The 24,044-nt window shown below is 33.4% G+C and overlaps 4 protein-coding genes across 4 annotated transcripts; 2 read left to right on the top strand and 2 right to left on the bottom strand.

Annotated features, from left to right (window-relative positions):
- Positions 1-1,049: 1,049 nt before the first annotated feature.
- On the bottom strand, positions 1,050-6,754 carry LOC103498948 (uncharacterized). The gene is made up of 9 exons (XM_008461780.3): positions 6,157-6,754; positions 5,244-5,353; positions 4,743-4,831; positions 3,033-3,096; positions 2,704-2,781; positions 2,167-2,243; positions 1,982-2,048; positions 1,796-1,903; positions 1,050-1,375 (listed from the first exon to the last, which is right to left on the bottom strand). Exons 2-9 carry the CDS (start codon positions 5,313-5,315, stop codon positions 1,346-1,348), a joined length of 585 nt encoding a protein of 194 aa, XP_008460002.1. The 5' UTR covers positions 5,316-5,353; positions 6,157-6,754; the 3' UTR covers positions 1,050-1,345.
- A 2,787-nt stretch (positions 6,755-9,541) lies between these two features.
- Positions 9,542-12,437, top strand: LOC103498947 (uncharacterized). The gene is made up of 6 exons (XM_008461779.3): positions 9,542-10,433; positions 10,532-10,664; positions 10,939-11,059; positions 11,182-11,218; positions 11,339-11,576; positions 11,712-12,437. The coding sequence occupies exons 1-6, from the start codon at positions 10,206-10,208 to the stop codon at positions 11,813-11,815; spliced, it is 861 nt and encodes a 286-aa protein (XP_008460001.2). The 5' UTR covers positions 9,542-10,205; the 3' UTR covers positions 11,816-12,437.
- Positions 12,438-15,697: 3,260 nt separating this feature from the next.
- Positions 15,698-19,258, top strand: LOC103498946 (uncharacterized). Its single transcript, XM_008461778.3, has 3 exons — positions 15,698-16,426; positions 17,426-18,023; positions 18,870-19,258. The coding sequence occupies exons 1-3, from the start codon at positions 15,783-15,785 to the stop codon at positions 19,014-19,016; spliced, it is 1,389 nt and encodes a 462-aa protein (XP_008460000.2). The 5' UTR covers positions 15,698-15,782; the 3' UTR covers positions 19,017-19,258.
- Positions 19,259-19,557: 299 nt separating this feature from the next.
- On the bottom strand, positions 19,558-23,904 carry LOC103498945 (probable F-box protein At3g61730). Its single transcript, XM_008461777.2, has 8 exons — positions 23,603-23,904; positions 22,419-22,618; positions 22,283-22,327; positions 21,899-22,060; positions 21,724-21,771; positions 21,187-21,357; positions 20,605-20,712; positions 19,558-19,785 (listed from the first exon to the last, which is right to left on the bottom strand). The coding sequence occupies exons 1-8, from the start codon at positions 23,854-23,856 to the stop codon at positions 19,703-19,705; spliced, it is 1,071 nt and encodes a 356-aa protein (XP_008459999.2). The 5' UTR covers positions 23,857-23,904; the 3' UTR covers positions 19,558-19,702.
- Between the last annotated feature and the right edge of the window lie 140 nt (positions 23,905-24,044).

The raw sequence follows: 24,044 nt of genomic DNA, 5'->3' as shown, positions 1-24,044 counted from the left end.
TTAGTATTTGTAAAGTTTGTTTATAAGATATAGTTTTTATTCCTTGAGAAAGCAACCTGAATTGGTATAACATCCCTCATTGTTATAATTTCAGCCCAAACTATCAATCATATAGTAGAAATGCTTCACGAGTTACATAAAAAAAAATTCTAGCACGGATGGAATTCGACTCTTTGCTAAGTTTCTTCATTATCAGTAAAAATTACGACATGTTTATCTTTTTTTGAACAAATTTGATGATCTTCTTACATACCTTCTTCGTTTTCTTGGTCTAGTTGGTCTACCTCCTTGTTTAATTTGAATGACCAATGGAAACTTTTTATTGATTTATGTTATTCCAATCGAGTTTTGATCCCTTTCTTTAGTAGCATATAATTATTTAGAAGAAGGTGATTACACATTGAATTGTTATATATACACAATCATTATTAATGCAAAGTGAATATTTAAGAATTCAATTACACAACATGGTATTTAGAAAATAAATTATAAGTAAAGCAAAATAGAAATAAAATTTGTACAAGATCCAAGTTGGATTAAAATTTACTTCCTAGTTAGATTAAAATTGACTAGTATTGTATATGGTTTGAATCTTAATTTGATCCAATACAACTTTATATAGACACGATATCGAGAAAGTAGAGCAAGAAATCACCTTATATCATTGATATCAAAAGAAATAAAGTTTTTCAACGATGTTATAGAAAATTGTCTCACTTCTTTTTTAAAAGTTCAGCTCGAACTTCTTCAGAAGTTTCGTGAAGATCCATCGGACAATTGAACAAAATTTGAAAGTTTCTTTTTTTGTAAGAATGACTTGAACAAAAAATCAAAACTCAAATATAACTGCGTCGTTTTATAAGTCACCACCACACCTATTTCAATCCCACTCAACATAGTATCGTAGCGAGTAAATAACAAGAAATCTTGAAAATGGCTTTGTACCAATGATTCTTAATGAAAAAACAATTCAAACAATTAATTTGTATCCAAATCTTATAGCTTAGACATAACAAGATAATGACTGATGGATTTAACGAAAAAAGAAATTGGGAGGTTTTGAATTTGGTTCGGTTCACATTTATGCTGAATAAACCATTTGAAGCCCATATACAACTTCAAAATCTTATAGTTTCACAGCTCATTTTTCTCGCAACAAAGTAATTGGTGCCATCAATTATACAGATTAATCGAAGAGCACAAATTTCCTTACAGCTCCACAACAGAGATATATGAGGTGAAATTATCTATTTGTTCAATGGCCAAAAAGAAATTCACCATTCTCCAATATCAAAATGCTAAAAGCATAAGAACAATACCCAAGCTTCTTACTTCAAACCATATATCAACCTAATCTTGCTTCTCTTGCTAATACCTGAAAGGGGATCAAGAGAAAAAAGAGAACATGGAATCATTTGAGAGGAAATCCTAAAAATGAGACATCAGAAAACGATTATACATCTATTTGTTATGTTTGAGTGGTTAATACGTGTTGTCTAAAAAGTGTCACCATATTCGTTTTGTATAAAAAATGTGTACATAAACCTATTGTACTAACAAGTGTCCAAACTCGTAATCTAAAGTGTTCATCCTTGTATCCACCCACTCAGCCCAAATAAGTAATTAAAAAGAACTCCAGTAAGTATTAATCATAAAAGAACCATATGTCAATACGGACAAGTGTTCGTCTTTGTATCCACCCACTAGGCACAAATAAAGAAAGATCTCCGATAAGCCTTAATCAGGAAAGGAGACTGGAGAGTAGAGTTGAAAGGTCAACGAGGGTAACACTTACCTCTTCTGCAAATTTAATCAAAATAGTCGTCCGTGGTCGCTGTTGGCCCTCCACCGGAACAAAATGTGCCGTTACAACAGCGGGAAATCCAGCATTGTCCAGCACACCCTTTAAGCAAGACGAAACACATCAGAACTTACATAAACTAGATTACCATCCATTTCAAAGAGGTCTTGCAGCACTTACTCTGACTATGCCAGCAACAAAAGCTCCGCAGTTAAACGCACCCATGTCTTTTGGAATTGAAATAAATCTAAGGTAGATGATAAGGTTATTGAGTGAATAAAAAATAAAAACAATAACAATAATAATGATATAATTAAAAAATAAGTAAATAAAACCGAAAGCATGACGACTGAGACAATAGCTACCTATTCACAAGCAGCTCCTTTTCACTGATCATGTACTCATCTTCATGTTCAGTGCCTTTCTCAAGTGAGTCAGCAACCTGACAACATGAAGGCAGAACTTAGTGGATGTTTTGTACTCATTCTGCCATACAGTTTAAGGGAATTATTTTGAAAAAGTGGGAGTTTGTATGATTACGTTTTTTCTGCTGGTTTTATGCGTATTTACGAGCATTTTCATTTACTTTCTAGTCTACTTTGGAAAAAAATCTTAAAATTCGTGACCAAGTTCTAGAAACAAAAACTAGCATTGGTTTAGGAGTTGGATATTAAACCAATAGGTTTTAAACTACATCAATTACAATTTACAACAAGGGAGAAAGTCGACAATTTCAAAGCCCTGAAGAATGACCCTCCGAATACAATTCATGTTATCAATTCTCTAGGCTACCCAGCCTGAAAGGTTTATTTTTTGCTATTGATAGTTAGGAGATGCAAGTATAACAACTACCGTACTCCATACTTTAAGAGCGAATTGTGCAATCAAATGCAAGTACTCACCTTTCCAAACAAAACCTTCCAAATTGTGCTGTGTACAAATGAGAGAATGCCTAATAATCGTGTCTCCCGTCTATTTCCCTGTGAGAACAAAGAAGCATAAAGCAGATTTGAACATTAACTTAAATGATAAAGTAAATTAAAAAGAACGAAACGGATCCAAATGAAAATCTACCATCCTAGAACCAAGGATTAGAGTATCTATCAATGTGTTTTAAACCAAAAATAAAATCCTGAGAACATAAAACAAACATTAGCAGGAAAACCAAAATGTGGTGATTCAAATTAAAAAAGTGAAAGGCTCAATTAGCTTTTGACATAAGACTCAATACCTTCTCTCGGTGACAAAAAAGTTCCAATACTCGAGCACCAACTGCATAGCCCGCATCTTCCAACCTGATTCAGTTTTACCTCAAAGCCATCAAACTTTGAGTTAACAATTCTAATGTGCAGTTAAAAATCTTAACAAGAAAGGACAAAATTCATGTTACTATTCCTAAACAGTATCGTTGCCATTCTTATTACAAGTTGTACGTATAAATTTGTGAATGTACGAGAGAGAGTATGAAAAAAGTATTTTGTCAAATAACTAAAAGGTTTTGAGATTCAACTTCATCCTCATTGGAATGTCAATATAGCTTAATCCTTATAAAGAAGACCTAAGTTCTTTCTCTTAACAGCAGCATTAACTGCCTAAATACTTCAAATGAAGTCAAGAACAAATTTAAATAGTGTAGTCCAATGGACTAAAGGAGAGAATTGGATGAAAAGTTAGGATATGTGAGGGGAATTCTCTATCTGGGGAGAATTATAAGCAAACTAATAAAATTGGAAAAAGAAACTTGAAAGGAGAACTAAAATCCAAATAGAAAACTAGAAAGATTTCTTTTTTTTTCTTTTTTGCTTTCTTTTGTACCTAGTAGGCTTCATGACCGTAGAATAAACTAAATTATAGTCCACCTTCTCTAAGCCATCATGCTACAGAACTGTTTGGTAAAGAACTAAAAAGAATCAATAACCACAACTCACAAACCCCCCTTGCAATCGGCATCAACAAAAGTTTTCCAATCTTGGCTGGTGGAATATCAAAGCTTGGAATTGAGACCCAAAAATCGAAGCTTCAAGCCAAATTTTACAAATCTTGTGACAAAACCAAATATTACAAATTGAAACACAAAAGAACGCCAATGAATAATGTCAGCCTCTAATATGCCCCCATCCCCCCAAAGACCATGTGAAACAAGCATACTAGAGAGGAACATCCGTAAGTCCAGATTTTTCAATAAGTTTGTTGAACTTCTGCATACCTTTAGTTAGTCTTCCAAGCGGGAGAAGTTTATGAGCCCATCTCATAATATTAAAATCTCCTCCCAAGCACCAAGCGTCTACATCATTGAAACTTTTCATCTTCCTCCTTAAATCGGGCCTATGTGTTTCAGAGATGAGAAATTCTCTAATCACCTCTTCATTTGTTCCTTATGGTTGAAATTTTACTAGTGAACTTTTTGAGTTAGCTTGGTATTCTTCAAAGAAGATGGAAGACATTTTCATTAAATTCTCTATTTGATGAGGACAAAGCTAGGATTTAGCTCAAATGCAGTCTTTAGCCCTTTGTGGGTAAAAAGCTTTAAAACATCCTTTTCATTCGTGTTACCAAAAACAATGCAAACCTTCAAGTTAGAGTGCTCCAAAATCATTTTGCAATGTTCCTATCATTGTCATAAGCTTGAACTAGAGATCTTTTAGTTGATTATAACTTTTGGTGAAGGGTAATCTTGTCCCCACTAAATTTTAGTTTGTTTTTAGTTGGTTGTTTATACAAACTCTATTTATTGATAAAAAAATAGAAAGATATCAAAAGGAAAAGGATAAAGATGACATGCAAAGAACATTAGAAATTTCAAATCTATATCATTAGCCTTCATGTATGTATGAAATATTAATCACGTCTCTGTTAATTTTTTGACCCCCTCCAACAAAAACAAAAACCATAGCGATGAATGGTTGTCGGTTAGAATATATAGCTTCAGATAAAATATTACCTTCGTTCTAACTCAGCAATATTGTCAACTTGAGTCTGATTGTATTGCACAAGTTCGGAGAACAAGAATGCAAAAGCACTCAAGCTCACCTATAAATAAACAAATTAAACGTAGTCACAAACATATTGTAGATTTGTAGCTAAAATTCACTTAACTAATCACAATATTGTTGACAAAGGGAATAAAGAACTAATATGACAAGCTCAAAGGATTCAGCTCCAGATTAATATAAAACTTCTTTTATTAAAAAAAATAAATAACTAATACTCAAGTTGAAATCGTCAAAAGCCTAAAAATGATGAGATCTTAAGTTTTAACTTTGTTAAACTATATCAGTTGAGGGATTATAGTGACATAATTTGAGGGGTTATAACGGAAAAATCCAGGAAGGAACTGACAAGCTCTACTTTAAACAAAATGATCTGTACTGAGGTGAGGTATGAAGTTTGATTTTTTTTTTTTAACAAGAAAAAGAACGAGTATATAGAGAGAGGGTACAACCTCCTGTTTTCCCTTGCTGAGAGGTCTTTCGAGGACATTAGAATATTGCTTGATCTTCCCAACTCCAATCATGATTCCCTAATTCTTAAGAACAGGGCCCTTGGAAGTCCCTGGAGAATCGTCAACATAAAATTAGCAACCTTAGAAGCCTCAAATTTGAAATCATTTTCAATGTTTGGTAAGAACCAAAGACGTGGGATTTGAATTGTAACAACTAACCTTTTGAACTAAAACTAACGAGGGCCATTACTACATGCATGTTAAAGTCATTTAAAAATCTTTGAGAGAGGATAATTTCTATTTTCAGTAAAATAATCAAAAACTTTAATCAGGAATCCTTGAAAACAGTTTAAATATAGAATAAAATAAGAACAGTTTAAACGATCTCATACTCAACTTTTACAAATAAGACTCAATAACTCGTGTATGTAATAATGTGGAAGCGAAAAATATGCTTACACTGAACCAACCCGGTGGCACAGCTGAGCCAACAAACCATGTAGGATGCAACACGAAACAACTTTCACGATTGTCATATCGTCGTTCAACTATTAACATGAACTTTCTACGTTTATAATATTCATCATGCATCATCAAGCTTTCGACTCTCAGAAACTTCAAAAATCGTAGATTTATCAAACCTAGCACTGGGGCAATCTGAAAGAAGAATCAGATACCTCAAGTAACTCCAAACAACTTAATCGTCCTTTTCCTTACAAAAAATCTTGACCCAAAACCTAAAAAACGTATTCTAAAATTAAAAACAATACATTTGGTGTCCAATCAACGCGGTAAGATTACCCAAAAAGCACTTAGAAAGGTTAACCAACAGTCCGTTCCTCCAAAACTGCATCTACACCCCAATCAATCAAAATTTAAATCGAGTTTGAAAAGCAATTTAGATCAACAATACCTACGAAACTCGTTCAAAAGCCTTTTAATCTTGCTGAACAGTGTCCAAAATCCTTCCAACTCACAGATTTGCCGCCAAAATGAAGTGGGGTAATCAGATCCAGAGTCGATCGAGCCGTGGGCGTTGGGGATTACCACTACCGGAAGGAGTCTCCGCCGATGGAAGCCGCGGGTTCGCTGGGAGAGGTCGAGCGCGAGCGGCACAGTGCTGGAGTGTCGTTTGAAGGCCACCGATCAGTTGAGAAAGCGTTGCTGAAGCTTACGATATATGAGTATCTCTAAACTATGAATCGCTAGGATCGAAACGTCCGCCAGAGTTCACTGCTGTAGCTCGAAACAGAAAAATAACGGGGGCCGACTGAGGAGCGGCGTTGCCGGCGTACTGTTCGTCGTTCGTCGATTACAGCAGGTGGATTCAACCCACAGATCTAATGTCAGGCCGCCGCACGTAGACGTTCGCCGTCGCCGGATAAGATGGCAGTTGAAACCGTGGGGGCAGCTGAACGTGAAGTGAACCTCTTCCTCTTTTTCCTTTTTCTTTTATTTTCTTTCCCTTAGTTGATTTTGACCCAAACCTTATTTGATTTTTTTTAGTACAAAGTACGAACCTTATTTGATTTGATAATATGAATTTCAACCCAAATTTATATGATTGATTAAACTTCCATTTGATACTAATCATTTGTTACTTAGAAAAATGATTACAATCAAACTTCTAATTAACATTTTCCTTTCTTTCTTGTCTTATTTATTTATAGTTTTAGTTTCGTTTTTATGTTTTTAAATATTTATAAAATCAATCCAAACGTATCGTACCTTCATTTCTATCTGCTTCATCAGCTTACAATAGGAATAAATTTAATTTACACTAAAATCCATAACAAAGTACTCTCATTATCAGGTTGATCATCAATATTGAGCTACAATAAGTTTTTCGGCGTTGATCTGTCGTCTTCTTTTTCTATGTTTTCATTAAAAAGTGTCAACGGGCGGAGTCGGAGACGTCATTCTCCATTCGCCATTTATTTCTCCATTCTTGTAAAATTCTCCATTAATAAGAGCAAAATCAAGTTAAATCGAGCCTTTTATTTTTTAGTGAATTATTTTTATAAATAGTTTGTTTTTGTAAATTGTGTGTCAATTATTTATCCATATCTACCAAGCATTTTCGTCTTTCATCTTTCATCTTCCATCTTCCTTGTCAGTTGTACTAACCATTATATTGTTAATATTTCACCTAGCTCATTAAATGGAGCCACAATACCATACCATGAATTCAACTATCATTTGTATAATTAATTAAATGTTTCAAATATTATTTAATTCAAATGTTACTCAATAATAGTAATTATTTAATTCATTATTGACATAAATTACATATATTAAATGCAAAAGTATTCACCCTAACTTGTTTTTTAGGTTCAATATTTCAAATATTTCATCTCGCACACTAATGTTTTATCGTAAAATTGTACGGTAATATTATCAAACAATTACATAACACTTTTTATATGGAAAAAGTTGATTAGTTCGAATCAGCTTAAACGTCAATAACGGAAAAAAAAATTATTCTGCGACAAATATTAATTCTAAAGATTTAATAATATTACAAAAATCCACTAACACTAAGTAAAAGTAGTCTCTAAATTAGCCAATTGTAATGAGATTTAAGAAGAAAAAACACCTCCACGTGAAGAGTAACATAATCATAAAGTTAAGTTGACGTGCTAGATTTGTTTTCTAAATAAATATCAAATATGAAGACTAGTTATTTTTTGCAATTAAATAATTGGGGTTCTTATAAAATACAAAAATATAAAAGATTCAAAAATTCATATATTTCACGAGAACATATGCAACAAAAATTATTTGAGTAATATATTGAGAGAACGTATGCAACAAAGCATCAAGTTTATCTTTATTTTTTTTTCAAAAAAGTAATTTGAATGTAGTTGATAATTTGAATAGATAGTTGTGACACTTTTATGAAAATAAATAGAGCGATTCAAACATTTATATACTCTTCAATTGAAGAATGTGACATTTTCATGTAATTGTAACGATCCAACGTCTTTTCGACTTTCTATATTGTATTCTTGTAAACATAAGCTATTAATAAACCTATATCTTTATGGCTAATGCAAACTTAAACAAATAAGAACACATTCAAAGATCATAAAGGTTTTTGTCCTATATTTAGGATAAAAAAGTAGTCTAGTATTTTATTTTTTGTAGGCTAAAATAATGTCTTATATTATGTTATTGATTATATAAAAGCTTGGTTTTATTTTAGCTATTTCAATATTGAACTCAACTTTTTATACTAATATAAGCGATTAGTCAAATCTAGATTAATAATGGAAATAAATCACCAAAGCAAATCATAAGAAAGAAAGAGTAAATTTACTTTTTATGTACGAAAGGTTTTTTCTTCTCATTTGGGGTATTTACATATTTGAGATGATGCGTTGAATTCTTGTATATGTCGCCTATTTCATAATATCTAACGACCAAAATATTTTCGAGACTTAATAGACAAACAAACCGTGTTGAGTATTGAGGTTGAAATCACAAATAGGAAATTTTCACAAATCTAAAAAAGTTTGTATTGTAATTCCTTAACAATTATGCTAAGTTTTGCTCTTTTCAATCTTAAACCACAAAAACATTACGACAAACAATTTCTAAAATTAGATTTTATTCTAACATGCTCAAATGATTTTTCTCCAATATAATTATCTAAATTCTACTACAATTAAAACTAAAAGTATGCAACAAATAAGTGATATTTTAGTCTTATTAGCCTACTAAGTTAAAACGAACAAGACTTAGCCAAAAAATATAAAAAGCTTTCGGTCTAAAATTAGTTGATATAAAGTGAGATTGCGTTCAAACTCCAAACACCAAGTATAGTTATGTAAAATGGTCCCGAGAAAACATAAACAAATTCTTGACATACATGGTCACATCAATAATAAATTGCAAATCATAAGGTTACATACACTTCGACCCAAATTAGTTATTGTACTAAATCGAATTCGGTTGATCAGTAACGAAAAACAAAAGACCACAATTAAATCATTTGTTGGAGAAACCATGTCAATCAAACTACATATACTAATGATTTAAATGGTTTGATTACCCGCTCATGATCTCGTTTTAGACACAAGTTGGTAACGAGGGTAGACAACCGTACAGAAAAAACACAGATCATAATCTAATTTAAAGAACAATGCATCTAAAGCATAAATTTAAGTGACAAAATATAAACCATCAAACTACAAGCCAAAGTCAAATCCTTTGCTTCAATAAATTCAAAAGTCGATGATTCGATCTCTCGGGTATATCATTACATGTATAGTCTATGGTTAGCAACGAAGAAGAATTATTATAGGAATGTCTTGAATGTGTTGATTCGAATACAGCGAAGCAAATGCTAATCCAGACCAATCCAGCAAATATAATAATAATAACAAAAAAGAGTTTAAATATTCTATTTTTGGTATTAGCAAAAATCTCTCTCGAGGCTCTGTCGTCGTGCGTGGGAACCCACTAGCAGCTTTTTTGTCTTTCTCTCATTTTCTCTCTATCTCTCTTCTTCTTCTTCTTCGTCGATTATCATATTGTCTTTTGATATTATATAATCTCTAATTCCTCTATATATATATATAGATACATTACATCTCATAACAAAACAAAACAAAAGGGGGTTTCTTTTTTTCTTTTTTTCTTTCTCCTTTTTTCACCCTCAAAAACAGTAATGATTTTCTTGTTAAGGGTATCATTGTTGGAGGAATCTGGGTAGTTGTTTTTGTTTGTGTATGTGGATAAAAGGGTAGTTATTAGAAAAAAGAAAAAAACAAAAACCATTCTTTTTCCTTCTCCTTCTCTTGAGAAAGAGAAAAAAATGGGAGTCCATTGATTTGGTCTTGAAAACATTTGTTTGTTTTTTGGGGTTTAGATTTCTTTGCATTCTAGACTAATTTTGTGCTTTTTGGGGAGAGAGGCATATTTTTTTTGTGGTTCTCTCTCTATTTTTGTTTTTCCCTTATGTCTCAACAGAGGCAATTTCATAACATTAACAGCAGCAATAATAGCAGCAGCCTTAGCCTTGGAGGTCAATACAATGATACCACTTTCACCAAAATTTTTGTTGGAGGTTTGGCTTGGGAGACTCAAAGACATACCATGAGAAGGTATTTTGAACAATTTGGTGAAATCTTGGAAGCTGTTGTAATTACTGATAAAAACACTGGCAGATCCAAGGGTTATGGCTTTGTAAGTCCCCTTTTTTTTTTTCCTTTGTTCTAGTCAAAATGGGGATTTTGATTTTGATTTTGATTTCTGGGATTTGATTGATTTCTTTTTGTTTTTAGGTAACCTTTAAAGATCCTGATGCTGCCATTAGAGCCTGTCAAAACCCTTCTCCTGTTATTGATGGAAGAAGGGCTAACTGTAATCTTGCTTCTCTTGGTGCTCATAAGCCTCATCCTCCCACTCCTCAACATGGTTCTCCTTGATTCTTTTTCATATTTACCCTTTTTCTTTATTAACTAAATGCTTTGATCTCTTCAATGGATTATAAATTTTCCCACATGCAATGTGTTTGTTTTTTTCCATTGATCTCTCTCAATTCTCACCTTCAATGGAGGAGGTTGAATATGCATTTTTAAGGACATTTTTTTTGTCTTTTTGGCTGTGAAACATATGAAATCTAAAACAAACATGAGGGGAGTAATATTTTCTCAAAATTAACCATAAAGTTTGTGGAACAAATTTGTAGGTGTTGGTGGAAGATTTAGAGGTGCATCTGGGATTGTGACACCTCCTGCTTATCATGTTTCTTCATCATCTTATATTCATCAACCCACTAGTCAATACTCATTCCCTCTTTCAGGATATGGGTAAGGTTGAAAAACAAGAATTATAAATGCGATCAAACAAGACCCAATTTTCCCATTTCCCCTTTTATTGATTAATTAACACAATACTGTCCTCTTTGTTTTTTTTTTCGGCCTCATTTCAGGTTTGCTGGATATTCACAAGACAGAATTTATCCATTGGTGTGAATCTGTGTTTTTATGTCTATATGAGTGTTGTTTCCTTTTGGTTTGATGTTGTTTTGTGTTTGTGATCTTGTTGGTGGAATTGATTTTGGTTTAAGCGTTGTGTTTTCGATGCAGAACTATTACGGTGTTTACGGGGGCCAACAGTTTTCTCCTTATTACTCTGCCAATGGGCTTTCAGGACCGGCTGGAATGTTTCAAAATCTCTATCCATATTACGCTCAAAGTAGCCAGGGGTACGGGTTTGGAATACAATATCCACACTTGATGCAGTACCCATATCTTCCTCAGCAGCACGGTTCGACTGGTATCCTATCACTTCCTGGCTCGAACGCATTAGGAACGACAACTTCAGGTGCTAAATGAAATACAAATGCTTGTAGTCTAATCCATTAGTATGACATTGATGTTTAAGATTTGTTATCTGAAGAATGTCATTTTGATGTTGGTTTTGAAAGTGGTTTGGAGATTTATGTGAAAAATGTAACAGGTACAACAGCAACATCGACAACAGCGGTTGGATCGGGGGCTTCACAAGCTTCATCTGCAGTAGCATCTGAACCAAATTCATCTGAGTTAATTTCAACTGGATGACGATAACGTCTTCTTTATCACACGCTAACCACGTAAACAAAGCTTGGAAAACAAAACTGTCTGAGGGAATACTGAATAACAATGGAGGGGGTGGGGGCAAGTTTCTTAAGTCGTGTGATTCGATAAGAAGGATGAGAAGAAAAAAGAAATCCATGTTCCAGCATCATCGAGTTGTTCGTTAAAAGTCGTTAACAAGCATTCCAGAGATGAATTACAAAGTTGGTTCAGTAACATATCATATCCATCTCTATCGACATTATTTTATGTTTTGGTCAAGTGTATTTGAAGAGGAGTCTACAAGTAGTTTGTTTAGAATTAGGTGAAGAATTTTATTCATTCATGTATTTTAAGCGAAAAGACTGGGAGAACAACCGAAAGAAGGCGCTTTCGATTCTCTTCCTTGTCTTGACGATCGTCTTGGGGAAGCATGGAGGCATCCTATGACACACTCTTGTTTATATAATTTAACAGTGAAATGGTTCAAAAGATTGATTTTATGTCTTTTGAGCATCACAATTTATGGTTGGGTCAACATGGAAAGGCAAGCTCCAAAAAGCTTAGCTTGGTTGATTTGTAATTTATGGATCTTCCTTTGATTAAAATACTTTTGGATTAGTTAGAACATTATTGCTTTTCTTTCTTCTTCATATTTCACTATCAGTTGGTTTCTTTTTTGGTTATTAGGATTTTTCTTTTTTTTCTGCTTTAGCATAATCACTTCTTTTGGACTTTGCAGACTATGTCTGGAATCCTAAGGCTCCTAATAGTTAATTGTGTTTTTTTCTTTTTCTTTTACCTTTTTAATTTATATATTAATATAATACATATGTATATATATATATATATATATAATTTTTTGGTGGTTCCATCATAAAGTTGGTCAAGGCAGGTTTTAGGGAATCATGTGCCTGCTTGGGATCCCCTTCATGGAATTCTTTTGGTTGAGAGAGAGATTGCTTTTGCCACTTGTGAATTTCAAATACTTTTATTTCAACTAATGTTTGAATTTCAAAAGGAAAAAACTTCATTATCTTTAGATTTAAAGGAAAAAAGAAAAAAAAAAAGGAGAAATTCAACATTGATTTTCTACTCTGATCTGATTGGCAAATGACATGGTGGAGTTGGAATGGCAAAGAGGCTGTTTTTTATAATATGTATTGAAAGTATTTTAGATTTAGTTATAAAAATTACTTCTAAACCTTTCCCTTTATTTTTAAATATTTTTATTATCTTAAAAGTTGGAAATAAAAAAACATTTTAGGACATTTATAAGTGTAAATTTAGTGTGGTGATGACTTAGAACAATATGATTACGACATTTATAATAATAGTTTTGAAACATTTGTAAAAGGTTAAGGATAACATTACAACTTTTGAAAGAATGAGAGTGTGTTTAAAACAAAAGTAGTCCAAGGTTTGAATCTTGCTTCTGTGAGATTAGTCGAGTAACCTGGACACTCACGGATATAAAAAAAAAAAATCCTTTTAACTTCGTTTCATTTTCACTCATACTCTAAAAATGTTCAATTTTTAAAAAGTACTTGTTTTTTTTTTTTTTTTTTTTTTTTTAATTTATAGAAAGTTACCTCAAGAATCTCTTCCTCCATAGGAATGAGGTAAGTAAATCGGTTATTACAAGGTTTTCAAAAGCCACATCAGTTAGAAAAGTTCAACAACAAACTAATCCAATCATCTCGAAGAAAATTTAAGTGAATCAACAATATCATTGTTTGTAGATAAAAAGAGAGGATGACACTAAGTATTGATTTCTTTCACCATCGATCAAGTTACATATTTACTATACACATAAATATAAATCTATACGTCACGTATATAAGTAGAATATATACTATCGATGTGTAAGATAAAACGAGTAGAGTGCAAGAATCGAATCTCAAGAAAATGGAGTATAATATTTGTTCGTTAAGGATTGGAATTTCCGACCACCTTGCGCCCGTAAACCACCATGACCAACTTGACTCGGGTACAACTTGGCATGCAGTCCATGAGCGCCCACATCTTGCTTTTTCCAGCACAAAAGGCTCCTCCTACTCATGGTTATCATCTAGTGGGCCTTGAGTTGAGGTGGCTACATTTTCTTTTTCTTTCCATTTGTTCTCATTCGTGCTTGGGTCTTAACGTTAGATCAAAAGATTGAAGTTGCAATCACATCATTTCTTCCCTCTTAAAAAAGTTTCTAACGCAAATTTTTCTACAACAAAAGAAATTAAAGACTCGTTTATTTTCGATGAATGTGATTCAAGAAATCCTAATCAAAATTATATTTTGACAGTGTTAACCGAAATTTAAGAATGAAAATGAAATGTGTCGCCCAGTTCAAAAGACTATACTAGTGTCACTTTTTCATCCTCTTTTCCGTAAGCTATCAATCTCGTTTTCTTTTTTAACAATTTTGTGTACTTTTCTCACTTATTTTTGCATTATAAATGATTTCCTACATTACAATGCTCCTCATTAATTTTCATAGCTATAATTGTCTTTGTAGCATTTTAATGTCGTTTGGTTTAATGTTTTATAGATGTTGAGAATAAAGGATGCATTGGAATAAAATGTTTGATGTTTTTTTTGTAGATTTGAACTAGAGAGTATAACCAACTTTATAAAGTTTACAAACTACTTGATAAAGAAAATGGTAAAACTCGAACTAGGAAACCACACGCGATGGTCTAATGAGTCCTAGCGGAGGGGTAAAGACGAGCAAAAGCGGCTTGACTGTAAGGAGAGGAGCCGTAGTTAGGAGTCTAAAGACCGAAGGACTTGGTTATACATATTAACTATCTGAAACCCTTAAGAAGACTATTGAATGAGGTTGAGGTTGACCTTATCTATTTGATGCATCAGGCATGCTTTGATATATATTTGGACCTCGAGAAGGAAATAATTTGGGTTTTAAATCCCAAACTAATCACCTTCTTTTTCTTGACCTCGGTCAATGATGAGATTGAGGTTAGACCTCTCCATTTTAATGAATGGAGCATACTACAAATGTATATCTTGACCCATGAGCCCTAATATATGGACGTCTTAAGTCTAAATTTCTTGCCGCATGAGCCCTAATACGAATGCCTTAAGTCTGAATTTCATTATAAACACAGGATCATGACTTCATAAGAATAAGTTTATTTTCATTTTTAAAACTCATGCTACAACCAAAATCATAAACGACTTAGGCGTGCTAAATATCACATTGGTAGTTGTATTCTTCTTGTTTTGCAGGTAATGTCTATTCCTAGTCAAGAGTAGAGTAGGAATATATCAAAAAATGGGAACCACGATGAAATCTTAAAAAATTCTCGTACCTTTTCCCTTATAGTATATAGATATAGATATAAATAAAATTATTTTTAAATGTAACTAAATGAACCAAATTATTTATAAAAGATAACAAAATAGCATTGTCTATCTATGATGTGATTAAGATAGACTACTATTAGTTTAAATTGATTTATCCTGGTCTATCATACAAATTGTTATACCTCTAAATATTTTCAAAAGTTGAATCATATAAATTTTAAAATAATTTTTCATATAAATAGTAAGAGAAAAGAAAAAGTCAAAATGGTATGTAAAAAGAAAAATTGATAAAAGTACAATTTTATTTTTGTTTTCAAAAGTAGTATATTTTTGTAAAATTCGAAAAACTGTTTTTCTCGATTATTCTGAGTGAAACATCACAATTTTCTAAAATATTGAAAACATAATAAATAAATTTTGAAATTTTTTTTAAAATGATAGAATCTAATATTTAAATATTTTAGGAAAATTTCGAAGAAAAATTAGACCGCGGAAAAAATAATTTTACGAATTTTGAGAAAAAGTGTTATTTTGTAAAACGAAAACCAAGTAGGCTACTTTTGCGAATTTCTCCATAAAAGGGGTATTGGTGTTCGGAGTTATCCTTCCTCGTCGATTATCTCAGAAATCTAAAATTCGAAGCTCTGCGATAATGGACACCCGCGAAAATGTCGAGATTTTCAATCTCTTCGTGAGGCTGTTAGATGGCAAAACCCTAGCTCTAAAATTGACTTCCCCTTCCGTAGACGGCCATGCCCTCAAGCACCGTCTTTTCCAGACCACTGGAATTCCCCCAAATCACCAGCGTCTCGTCTCCGGCATCCGCCAGATCGAGAACGATTCGGTTCTCTCATGTTCCGGTGACCCTTCAGGAAGATTTCCCACTGTGCATCTTCTTCTCCGGCTTCTGGGAGGCAAGGGAGGGTTCGGATCGCTGTTGCGTGGGGCGGCGACGAAAGCGGGACAAAAGAAGACAAATAATTTCGATGCTTGTAGGGATATGAGTGGGAGAAGGTTGAGGCATGTGAATGCTGAGAAGCGATTGGAGGAATGGAAGGCGGAGGAGGAGGAGAGGAGGTTGGAGAAAATGGCTGAGGAGTTTCTGAAGAAGAAAGCGAAGGTGGGGAAGAAAGGGGTTGGGGATTCTGCAGCTCAAAAGTATGTTGAGAAGTACAGGGAGGAATCTGCTCGTTGTGTGGCTGAGGTTGAGGAATCCGTGAGAGATGCGGTGATGAAGGGAAAAAGAAAGGCTGGTTTGATGGCCAATGGTGCAGATGCCAAAAAGTTGAAGATCTGGTTAGTTTCTTGCTTACCCTTCTTCTTTGATGTGTTGTATTATGTTTTATTAGCTCGCAAACTGCCTTCAAGCTTTTATTTCTTATCATAAAGAGTGAATAGGGGCATACTTAATCACTAATCAGGCTGAAATTTGGTGGAGCTTTATCAATCGTTTGTTTATTTTAGTACCATAGAAACTAAGAGCGTTTGGATTGATTTTCTACTTCCTTTTGAAGTTCTCTTTCCCTTTTAGATTTCCTCATTTTTCTTGCTGTTTTCTATTGGAGTGGCTTGTTCAAATGATCAATCTCTTAAGATTATTCTATAGTGAGTGTTTTGTTTATATAGTTCGTTGTTGAAATTGCCACCTCAAAAACTTTTTTGAAATGTCCCTATCCAGCCCATCACTTTTCCTTCAGTTGTAGCTGCCTTCCTAGTTTTTATTAGAGCCTACTGCTGGGATATTTGTGATGAAAGAATTGGAAGAATTTTCCCTAACAAGGAACACTAATACAAAAAATTACCGTCGACCAATTACGAAGGAGAATGCCTCATTTTACTCTCTCCTTCATGTTGTGTTTTTTTTTTTTTCTAACAATGAACACCCTGGTCATCCCTTTTCCCATTGTTCATATGTATCTCAACTTTGGTTAAAAGTGTTTGGAACTTTTGGCTGGTCTGTGGCCTTGCCAAATGATATATTCAGTATTCTTGCCTTAGTCTTTGTGGGTCATTCATTTCAATTCATCATAATCTTGTTTTGGTTTCTTGGGTGTGAAAGGAACTCAAGATTTTGCAGGGATGTTTTTTCAACCCTCAACAGTTTTTTGGATTTAATTTTATTTCATTCATATTATTTCTGTAAGCACAAACGCCCATTTAATGATTATATTTTCTCCTCTTTGATTTCTAACTGGTGGGAGAATTATTTATAATCTGGAGATTTTTAAATGTAATGATTTCCTATAACTGAGCATTTTCTTATTAGCCTTGTGCAAATGGTTATTTGTCTGCTAGGATGGGCAAGAGAAAAGTGGGTGAAAGTGACAGTGATGATTCAGATGAGGACGAAGCTGAAAATGAAGAGGAAAGTGAGAAATCAGTCATCTTGAACGATGGTCGATCTGATTTAAATAAGGACGCTGAAGGGAGTTCAGACTCTGTGAACTATGGTAAAGCCGGGGATGGTTCTGGGGGATCCTCATGTGAAAGTGGATCTGAGGAAGAAAAGGACATGGCAGCGCTGGAAACCATGGAATTAGTTGGAAGTTCTAGTGAAAAAACAATTCAATCTGAACAGGTTGATGTGGTTGAAACGAATGATCAGACTACTCAGAGTGCAGTTTTACCATGTTCAGAGGCTGTTGCTGTTTCTCCCCATCAAGAAGATGAGATTGTAAAACAGGATGAAATTGCAAACGAAAATGTATCAGCTAATCATCAAGATATCTCAAATCCAAATAGTTGTGAAATTATTGAAGATTTGTCTACGCTTCCTGAACCAAATGGCCCTCCAGTGTCTAAGTTGAGTGACCATGACGAAACGACTGCAACTGTGAGCAATTCAGAAATTCCTTTGAATTTTGATGGTTTTAGTTCTGCTGCTGAAATGGAGGTATGCTCAAGAAGTCCAATGATTATTTTTCTTATGCACAATAACTTTAATGTAAAATTTCCTTTCTCATTTAGGGTTATTTTCATTGAAAAAAAATCCTAAAAATCCTTTCTCATTTATTCTTCTGCTAGGAGGGAGGTAGGTAGGTTGGTTGCATCTTATTATTAAATTTTTTGGGCAAATTGCAAAAACCACCCTTAAATTAGGGTGATAATTGTATTTATACACTCACACTTTCAGTTGTTAAAATCTTTTACAAGTGTTGATATCAGACCCTCGAACTTACATAATTATAGAATGATGGTTCAATTTTTATCATTTGAACGTTCACTCTCTTTTTACTACTATAAGTTTGAGGGTCTAATTTTAACATGTTTAGAAATTTGAGGGCCCAATTCTTACAATTGGATGTTTGAAGGTGTAATTGCATCCCCCCACCATACTTTTAGGCTGGTTTTTGCAATTTGCTCAAAAACTTCTCTTTTTTCATTTTTATCAATTTTCCCAAAAACTTTTCTTAAAAAAGACAAAATCTATATTCTAAACTTCTGTTTGTTGTTTGTTGCAAATATATAATCTTGGTTATGACATAACAATACCTTCACACATGGGTAAATTTAGAAAATCTCAGGGAGTCCAAAAGCTTATGTCCTGACATATTATACATTTACAATTTTTTTCCACGTTCTAAGGAGATTATTATTAAATATTTACTTTAATACACTCCGTCTTTCAAAATCGGAAGGGGTAGTAACTAATTATCATTGTTTGCTTGGTAAATGTTACATTAGACAGTGAAACTCAGATTGTTTTAACCTCATGTTATTGTTCCCTTTTACGATCCAGGTTCTTGGTTTGGAAAGGCTAAAGTCCGAACTGCAAGCACGTGGGTTGAAGTGTGGAGGTACTTTACAAGAGAGGGCAGCAAGGCTTTTCTTGCTCAAATCTACCCCTTTGGACAAGCTTCCAAAGAAGCTTCTTGCCAGAAAGTGAATGTAACTTTTTACCATTGTAGCCACTTTGACTTCTCTCCATAAACTTGTAATGGAAATTAGGATGATCTTCTTGTATTTTCTTTACGATCTTTTTACAAATAGTGAAGTAAGTAGTCATTAGTTGTGTGTGTGTGTGTGGTCCTTGCACTTTTGATAGCTATAATAAACTAAAACGACATACTTTTCTTTTTTGTGTTTTTGTATTGGAGTTAGTAATGGGAAATTGTAAATTTTTGTATACATGATTAGCGGTTGCTCTATAAAACTTATTATTGCAACTTTTATTGTATGCTGGTTTTCAGTTTGAAAACCAAACTCTCATTTTTGTGTTATTAATATCGTCTCGAGTAATTGGAAAAACACAACTTAATCAATATGTACATCAAAATCAATCTATTATTCTAGACAGACAATAAATTCAAATTCAATAAATCAAGCAATAGATTTTTTTTTTTTCAAGTTTTGAATGACAAAGAAAATGATTTCCATTTTAAGAAGTAGAAAAATGATTTGAAACATAATTTGTTAATGAGAAAGGGTTAGAAAGCAAAAGGCATTAATTTGTAGAAATGGTTATTTAGTTTAGTTTTCGTTCGGGTATATACTTATTTGGCGCATGGTATAGTGAGTTGGGTGTGAAGTTCAAAGGGGAAAAAGAGAAGGAATAATAAAAGAAGGAAGGAACTAAAGAAGCTGCTGAGAAATTCGGATAGAAACCACCTCTCCGTTTGCTCCGGCTCTCATGGCTTGATATTTCACGTGAACTCCTGCATTCGCCATACAAATTACACATCTCAATCAACCACTATACTATGCTCAATTCTAATCATTTATATTACTAATCAATGAATTCAAGAAGTTGGGTTATGTTTAAGAGTGATTTATTCTCATGATGAAAAACATTTTTTTTTCTCTATTTTATATAAATGGAACTTGTTTGAATTGAATTTTAAAGTATTAAAAAATTTAAAGTATTTAAAAAGTTAATTCAAACATATCATAAAATGTTTTATTTACGAGTGTATTTAGAGTGCATAGAGTTGGAAAGTACGAGTGATTTTTGATGTGGCTATAATCACTTTTTTTCATGATCAATATCACTTCTAGTTGAAGTCACCATGTTTAAGAGTAATTTTGAGATGCTTAAAATCACTTCTATCATTTTTAAAATTTTATTAAATATACTCTCAAGCATTTAAAATCAATTTTGATAATATGAAAATTATATTTACGAGTATAAAATTAAACATTTGAATAATTTTATATGACATAAAAGTGTGTTTTAAAAGGATTTTAAGGAACGACGAAAGCTTTAATAATTTTAAAATCACTCTCAAACATAGTTAAGTCATTAAACTGTTTGTTTGGACTAGGATGATTATTAAGAGACATCTTGAAAGTATTTTAAAAGTATAGAACCTATCACTTAATTCTTTTAATGAAGTATTTACCATGTTTCTAGAACCCATCTTATAATCGAGTGGACTGAAGACTAAGAAAATTCTAAAAAAAAAAGTTTTTTAAATGATAAAAAGTAATTTTCACCGTCTTGAGTATCGTATAAAAACTGGAGGTGATCGATTTACCTTCGTTGTCTTGTAAATAGGTGTTTACAGCAACAGCGCTGAGAGTAATCATTGCCTTTGGTTGCCAATCAGCCCGACTTCCTGTCCATGACTTCAGATCCAGTATTCCTGTTCAATTCATTTGGGAAAAATCTCATCATATTGTTCATAATTCAATCTCTTGAATTAGCTCAATTTCTCTTGACGTAGAACAATGTCTTATAATAACATTCAACATCTAAAAACTTAATGAAGGTTCCAGGAATTTGAACTCAGTTCTTTCTCGTGTTGTTGAATTTGTAACACGTTAAACCACTAGGCTTAGGTTAATTATAGAAATTTAGCATATTTCACCATCTATGATTATAATTTTCAGCTAAAGAAAGAACAAAAGCATTCTTCAATAGTTTACGAATTTCATTAAGAGTAGATAAAAAAGTGTTTTTCAAAATAAACTTCGAAAGTTTTTCGAAAACCATCTTTCAGTGTTGTCAAATATTTTAACTTTTTTTTTTTAAATGATTTATTTTTACGTCAAAAGTTAAACTAAGCATACTTTAAATTTACATGGATGGTACCTAAATTATTAACTTGATGTTATACCTGATGTTGAAGAGTCTTCCAGGTGCTTGACATCAAAAATGGCCCCTGAAGCTGACTCTGTAGGCTTCCTGATATCATGAGAACCTACAATCTGATACTCCCAACTACCATCTTGGTAACCTTCATTTAGGAACAGCTCTATGTGCCTAGCATCCAACGTCTGCATTGTTCCTGATAATAATAGTAGGATCAGCAATAGCCAATTGTAGTTAATTTTCTGCAGCTATATATCCACTATTTACAATTTTGAAATACGAATTCTTTGATGATGCGCTTAGATTGAGTTCTTATATGGGCGTGTTTCTATTTACAATGAACTAATGCTGATTAGCAGATGCATAGGGTATGTGCTCGTATCATCCACTTTCCTAAGGTATTGGAAATCAAGATTTAATTTATTTTCAATGAAATTTGGAAGTGAATAAGCTTATGAGTTCCTCAATTATTTTAAACATAGTATGGGATACCAATTACTAGAAACTGCAGGCGAAGATCTTGCATTTGGCATAAAGAGGTTCCTATACGTGGGGTGCTTACCATCACATGTATTCAGGTCGCAAACGGGACAACGAACAAGTTGCAGATCTGAAAGAAAATGTCAAAAACATTAATCCATTTGGAATATAAACTTACTCGAGAAAAGGTTAAAGGGAGTATCAAGTTATAACAGCAATTGAAAGAAAATGTCAAAAACATTTAGCAAGCTCGATACCAGCTATCCAGATCCCAGTTTTAACATTGTGCAATACACAACAACCGGACTCCAATGTGTTAGCCGTTGAACCCTGTTTTGGAACTTTCATTTGGGAGCCTAGCCTTTCTGACAGTAGTGCTACTGAAGAATCTAGGAAAAATGCCCCAATTCGCATCCAATCTGATTTCAATGAAATCAATAAACGATATGGTATAGAAGCAAACTATAATTCAATAGTAAATTGGAATCAGGATCACTATATATCTACTAGGTAAGATTTGATAAACTGATATAAGATTACACAGTAGCCGTGGATAAACAGGTCCTTGCCATTTTGTTGTAGTTAAGTACAACAGGATGCCAAATAACTTTAAGGGGTCAAGTGGAATCAAAATCACTCACCGAGATGTTTCTCCGGCTGCCGGAAAATGTAAGAGTGGCTTCCGTCTGGAACACAGGTCATTCAATAGTTAAGCAAACGCAATACGCATTCACCAGAGCAGGAATACAAATGGGAGAACTTGAATCCAATCCTTACCGAAGGCAGAAACGTAGAGTTTGATCCATTTAAAGGCAGTATGTTGAGGAGCAGGGACCTGAAGATCACGCAGGCAAACATACTTCCATATGCTGTCTTCCATGACTAAACGGTAAAACCACCGGCTAGTAGCCGCAAGCATCATTAAAGATCTTCCATCCAGAAACTTCGCTACCTCTGTCCAAACGTCCGCGTCGTACCTTTCATGTTTGTTCAAGGAAATTGTCATACGGAAGGTTAAATTACATATTGTTCCTCAACTTTGTTTCTGATTAAACAGTCAAACTGTCGGAAACAATTTATACTTTCTATGATTCATCAATCTTAAACCCCATCAACCAAAGTTAAGCCAGACTAATGGCTGAATAAACAAATGAACTTTTGATTACTGAAACTGAAATAACAACTGATTTAGAATTGAATATGGAAACATAGAACAAACGTCTTTTTGAAATCATATATGTAGAACCAAAAAATATAGGAAAGTAAATAATGAAGTAAATAAGAAAACCAGGGGACTCGGAATACTTAATTTGATCGAAAGTAAGAAATGTACTACTGAAGTAGCTATAAATTGAAAGAATCCTGAATTTACTTCGATCCTTGTGACAAACAAACAATCAAACTATACTGAAAATTTGGAAAAACTAATTATATTACAAAATGTACTTGCGATTAAATTTTTAGAGTTCCAGAAAGTGTTTATCAACGCGTAGCGATTTTCAACAAATATTTTCACATTCAGTTTGCAAATCCTAAAATCACGAGTAAACGTTTCTTCTTCATCATCTTCTCTGATGGAGAAAACGAACAAGTTTACTCTGCCTAGATTTAACTCTGCAGACGTTCACCTTGAGCTTCGGAATCTCACAGAAACAACTCTAATTATTCATTTCATTCTAATTCAAAGTCCTCAGCAGTACAAAACAGATGCGAGCTACGCAATCGACCTCAGAGAGCTTTAAACTATAGGAAAAACTTTGCATCTCAATTTCGTGAACTAAGTAATTCAATCACTTCTAGAAACTTAAATTTCAATTTCCTAATTATCACTATACTAAAAAACACATAGGCATTTACCTCTACAAGCAGACACATGTTTACGCGCGAAACTCGTATCAGAATCGAAATTGCGTACGAACAGCGACTATGAGGATTGAGACAGAAAGAGGAAGAGAACGAACCAGCAGGAAGACGAAGATGCAGAGGATGAAGCAGAAGAATGTGCAGTAAGAAAAGCGGAATGAGGAGAGCTACAAGAATGAATCGGCTTAATATCTCTCCGCATTCGCTTTACCATTCCTTCCGGCTCTGCAGCAACAACTGGATTATTTTTTGGCGAAGATCGCTTCGACATTTTTGCACGCTCCATGGAAATGGATTGAGATCTTGTAACCACTCGATCTCTCGCTGAGGCAATGCTCAGTTTCTTCGCCATGGACGTTGTTTAAATGCAGAGCCTCTATTTTGTTTTCTGTTGCTTAGAGATTCAAAAAAAGCTCCACTCGTTCTCAAACTTCGCTATTTATATACGCGGGAAACACAAAATTTCCGCTTTTTTCAAAATAATAATAATAATAATAATAATAATAATAATAATAATTTAAAATCTTAAATTAACATAAA

The sequence above is a fragment of the Cucumis melo genome, chromosome 11, assembly GCF_025177605.1.
Source record: "Cucumis melo cultivar AY chromosome 11, USDA_Cmelo_AY_1.0, whole genome shotgun sequence".
In the NCBI taxonomy this organism is placed as follows: domain Eukaryota; kingdom Viridiplantae; phylum Streptophyta; class Magnoliopsida; order Cucurbitales; family Cucurbitaceae; genus Cucumis; species Cucumis melo.
This window is presented reverse-complemented; position numbering and strand designations above follow the sequence as displayed.

Bases quoted from the DNA above. Each gene is read 5' to 3' on its own strand.
- LOC103498947 (XM_008461779.3), top strand. From the start codon at position 10,206: ATGTCTCAACAGAGGCAATTTCATAACATTAACAGCAGCAATAATAGC. The intron at 10,434-10,531 runs GTAAGTCCCCTT...TTTTGTTTTTAG, and splicing joins GATCCAAGGGTTATGGCTTT to GTAACCTTTAAAGATCCTGA. The intron at 11,060-11,181 runs GTAAGGTTGAAA...GCCTCATTTCAG, and splicing joins TTCCCTCTTTCAGGATATGG to GTTTGCTGGATATTCACAAG.
- LOC103498948 (XM_008461780.3), bottom strand. From the start codon at position 5,315: ATGATTGGAGTTGGGAAGATCAAGCAATATTCTAATGTCCTCGAAAGA. The intron at 2,782-3,032 runs GTATTGAGTCTT...TTGTTCTCACAG, and splicing joins TTTTTTGTCACCGAGAGAAG to GGAAATAGACGGGAGACACG. The intron at 1,376-1,795 runs GTAAGTGTTACC...ATCCCCTTTCAG, and splicing joins TGATTAAATTTGCAGAAGAG to GTATTAGCAAGAGAAGCAAG.
- LOC103498945 (XM_008461777.2), bottom strand. From the start codon at position 23,856: ATGGCGAAGAAACTGAGCATTGCCTCAGCGAGAGATCGAGTGGTTACA. The intron at 21,358-21,723 runs GTAAGCACCCCA...TATTATTATCAG, and splicing joins CGACCTGAATACATGTGATG to GAACAATGCAGACGTTGGAT. The intron at 19,786-20,604 runs GTAAATCGATCA...TGGCGAATGCAG, and splicing joins CTATTTACAAGACAACGAAG to GAGTTCACGTGAAATATCAA.
- LOC103498946 (XM_008461778.3), top strand. From the start codon at position 15,783: ATGGACACCCGCGAAAATGTCGAGATTTTCAATCTCTTCGTGAGGCTG. The intron at 16,427-17,425 runs GTTAGTTTCTTG...TTTGTCTGCTAG, and splicing joins GCCAAAAAGTTGAAGATCTG to GATGGGCAAGAGAAAAGTGG. The intron at 18,024-18,869 runs GTATGCTCAAGA...TTTACGATCCAG, and splicing joins GTTCTGCTGCTGAAATGGAG to GTTCTTGGTTTGGAAAGGCT.